Source organism: Protobothrops mucrosquamatus, unplaced genomic scaffold, assembly GCF_001527695.2.
Source record: "Protobothrops mucrosquamatus isolate PMUCROS unplaced genomic scaffold, P.Mucros_1.0 scaffold1513, whole genome shotgun sequence".
Classification (NCBI taxonomy): Eukaryota; Metazoa; Chordata; class Lepidosauria; order Squamata; family Viperidae; genus Protobothrops; species Protobothrops mucrosquamatus.
The window spans coordinates 113,474-117,772 of NW_015387685.1; the positions used below are offsets into that span (position 1 = coordinate 113,474).

The 4,299-nt window shown below is 37.5% G+C and overlaps 1 protein-coding gene across 1 annotated transcript in view; it reads left to right on the forward strand.

The window, feature by feature from the left end:
* Positions 1–4,299, forward strand: part of LOC107293132 (glutamate receptor ionotropic, kainate 2) — a gene marked incomplete at its 5' end in the record, with an annotated part of 213,078 nt that overhangs the window by 90,537 nt on the left and 118,242 nt on the right. The window contains one exon of the mRNA XM_015822266.1: positions 1,901–2,118. Coding sequence (XP_015677752.1) covers positions 1,901–2,118 — 218 coding nt within the window. The remainder of the gene's footprint in view (positions 1–1,900; positions 2,119–4,299) is intronic.

Genomic DNA, 4,299 nt, shown 5'->3' on the forward strand with positions numbered 1-4,299 from the left:
AGTCAGCCCCTAACCAGGCTCTGTTTTACAGGCTTTGGTGGCACCCTCTTTGTCTCCTTGGTAAGATACGAACTTGTGGTAATTGGGGCAACAATGGCAAACATATCTATGTTCTTTTCTTCCAAATCTTGTTTGACTTTTCTAAGTGTCTGTTTTAAAGAAAACAGTATAAGCTCTTGGGCTTATTTGGCACTATTAGTGTTTTATTGTTTAAGTGTCTGACTGACAGGGCATAGGAGCAACTACATCTGAAAGGTACTTTTTTTTTACTTTTTTTCCCTGCAGAATTCTAGGCAAAATCTGGTGCTGGAGTTGGCTGTCATGTCCAAGGCTGTCAGCTTTTCTTTTCTTTTCTTTTTCTTTTTCTTTGTTCATTTTTTAAAAAAATTGCAAGGGTATGATGAACTGCAGGGTCAGATGGGCTGTTTTGGATCAAATAGTTTGTTTAAGGTACCAAGTCTAACTTTCAAAAACAAACATTAATTTTTCTCCCCTACTCTTACTTGATGTTGAGTTTGTCAAATGTTCCCTTCACTAGAAGATGAGTTCCACTACTTTGTTGGAATTCCTTGATTGAGTCAATATGAATGTTGTAATTGATCAGGAATAAAATAGTCCATCTTGCCCGCATTCCATTTTACCCAATAGAAAATAAAACCAATCCCTGGCTAATTAATTTAAACATCTAAGACTTTACTCACAATGACCATTTGTTGCATCTACACTTTGCAAAATTATTTTACCCATTATGGGAATATATATATACACACACATATATACAGTTAGTCCAAGTTACTCCATTTTCCATCTTAAGAATTTCATGCATGTCAATTGCATTATATTTTTTTGGCAAATTAAAGGAATGTAAAGGCTACTGATTTCAGCCTTTTGTATTATTATTAAATTAAATTATAGTTTAGAACAATGACAATATTACCAAAATCCTTCTATTTTTATGGTCATGAGCAGGCAACTCCAGCAATTTATGTATAATTTGACTTGTTTTAAAATAAGCACAATAGTAGTATTTTCATTGCTTTTGAAGTAAATGAGATATGTAGCTCATCCACCTCTATTTGCTTTGAAATGTGGAGCTAAGTATAGAGATGGGAGATGTTTCATTTTATCATAGACTTGTCACATTTAGCTTCATTATGATATTTTTATATGATTGCATGATATATTCAGATTTCTTATATGCTTCTTTGTATCACAGTTTTCCTGATACTCCCCACCTTTGATTCTATTATTTCTTAGAGTTTGAGATAAGATTTTATTTGTTATGGTAGTCAAACATTTTATGATCAAATTATTTAGAAGCTCATAAATGCTTTGAAATGCTTCTGCAAATTTTAACTGACAGGATTATTATTTGTTTTTAAGCTAAATAGAAACTTTCTCTTTTATGGTTCATATCAATGATTGTTTTTTATTGCTGCTTTATTTGTCATTTCCAATATGCTAGATTATGATAGCCAAATATTCATTTGGGTCTCCCATTGCTATATCTTGGGTTCCACAATCTTGCAATTTGTTTCAAAAACTACTTTGAGGTGTGTGTGTGTTAGAGAGAGAGAAAGAGAGAGAGAGAAAGAGAGAGAGAGAGAGAGAGAAAGAAAGAGAGAGAGAGAAAGAGAGCGCAAGCGAGTGAGAGAAAATATGTACATACATATATACCTGTATCTATGTATGTGTGGGTGTGGGCCTCATATGTTTGTATGTATATAATTTTTGCCATTTCAGTTGTTTGTCTTTATAAGTGTCAGTTAAGCTATAGCTTTATTTCATTCTTATTGGCTCAGTGATTCCATGTTTCCCTTGATAATAAAAGCCCTGAATTCTAACAGTGAGATCTATTGTTAATACTCTGGATTCATCCTTTTCCCCTGATTTTCATTAGGTTCCGAGCTAATGCCCAAAGCCCTCTCCACCAGGATAGTGGGAGGCATTTGGTGGTTTTTCACACTTATCATCATTTCCTCGTATACTGCTAATCTAGCCGCCTTTCTGACAGTGGAACGCATGGAATCCCCCATTGACTCAGCAGATGACTTAGCAAAGCAAACAAAAATAGAATATGGAACCGTTGAAGATGGAGCAACCATGACCTTTTTTAAGGTAGGACTTTTAAAATTAATTAATGGAGGGGGAACCCTATGTTTACTTACTTCTACCCATCAAAGAAGCCCTTTCTTCATCTAGTTTATTTTTAAATCTGTTTTGGCATGTTTGAAAATGTAATATATATTTGTGCATAAATAGTCATTGGACGTTTGCCATTGGACTCTGCTCAAAGAGGGGCTGTTTTAGTGCTTTGGTCTTCCTATGCCTACTGCATATTTCCAGTCATATGTAATACAGATATTTCCAGGTATATTTAATATGTCTACCAGATACGGGATATAATGAGAAAGAACAAAGTTAGCCGAGGCAATATGAAGTTGCTTGTGATGTGAATTCAAATTCTGCTAGTAACATCTCACTTTGGCTGCAAAGTCAGATGTTGCCTATCTCTGGAATCCAAAAACCTAGATGTGACCTCTGTTTTATCCCTATTTGATTGGAAATAATTTATTTTTGAACTGATTTTTCTTGTTACATATTTATCCTGGCTTTTTCATCAAGGCATACTTCTGCTGGATTCTCTTTGTTTAATTCAGTGTTTTATTCTAACATATATTTACCAATCAATCAACTTGTTCTATTTTATTTCTTAGAAACCAGAAAGATATCAGCTGGTCAGATTTCAGATTCTGAACTCTAGTAGAGGAATCTTGGTTCGACATTTGACCAATATGTTTCTGGTGTACAAAGGCAGCACCAAAGTGATATCCCTTGTTGCATTATACTTGACATAAATTACTAAATAATGCAATATTGGAATCACCTTATTGGTAAACTCTGTCCAGATATATTCAATTTCATTAAACCTTGAAAAAGTTGCCAATTAGTATGCAGCATTCAGCCTCATATGTCAAAATTTGTGTGAGCCTGAATTATTTCTTAGAATTGAACTGGAGTGGTAGATAATACCCCTGCCCATTAAAAAAAAGTTTTTAAAAGCAATAATACTTGTTTTTGTCAGCATGAATGCATTTATTAGGGTCTGATCCATCTGACTTTTGTAATGTTTTTAGCATTTTTAGAATCTTTCTCATGAATTCAACAAATAGTCCAGAAATACTGATATACATACACATTCTCAATAATGTCATAGAAGCAACTAGCTCCAGAAACATGAGGTTGGAAGTTTCCATCATTCTTAGTTTCTTCACTTGCTGTTCCTCTGAAGTTGTGCTGTGAATGAAAGCTAACTTCAAAGATAAGAGCGAGGTTGCTCCTAACTTTGTATGCATGTGTTTGGGAAGTTAAAACTGAAAGAGGACAAGCTGCTATTATACCTAAAACTTCTTTATAGCCACTCATTTGAACAAACAGTTGTTATTTCAGTTTCATTTATTTTCCTGCTTGTGAGCTACAATCATCCTTTTAATTCTGCCCTATACACTTTATGTAGAGCAGACATGTCAAACACAAGGTCCGGGGGCCAGATGCGGCCCGCAAAGTGGTTGCATGTGGCCCACGAAGCCATCCTGGAAACAGTGAGGGAACGGCCCCCGCTGCCTTGGCCCTGGCCCAGGCCGGCCGGAAGCCAATGTACAATTTTGTGGTGGCCATCTATGCTGAAACGCATTCAGTCTTAGCTCCACAAGGCCGTCTAGAAACAGCGAGGAACCAGCCCCTGCCGCGTCGCCCCCGCCGCCTGGGTGCATGCTGGGGAAGTGTTACCCTTTGTGAGGAATGAAGAAATGGACCATGCCTTGGCACTTGCCCCGGTCCCACCCCCTTCTGCCAGAGACCCTCAGATCTGTCCCACTCCTGCCCAGGCCCCAACAGGCACCCGACGTGAACGATGTAGAGCTGGCCATGCCCACCCAGTAGGCCACATCCACTCCATCCATGCCCACCCAGTAGGCCGCACCCCCCCTGACCACACACCCCCTGAGGGCAACCGCAATGCTGATGCGGCCCTCAATGAAATTGAGTTTGACACCCCTGATGTAGAGGAAGGAAAATCATCTAGTTGCACTGAAGGTGGATAAGCTGCTGTTATTTTAAAATTTGTGTGTGTGTGTGTGGGGGGGTGTCATTCACTTCTCAGGGCAAACCATTAATATTTTCAAATGGATTTAAACACTTTGCCTCAGGGGAATTGGGAACAGCCGATGTTGGTAGCAGCATGGGGGGAATAACATAATATATATATATATATATATATATATATATATATATATATAT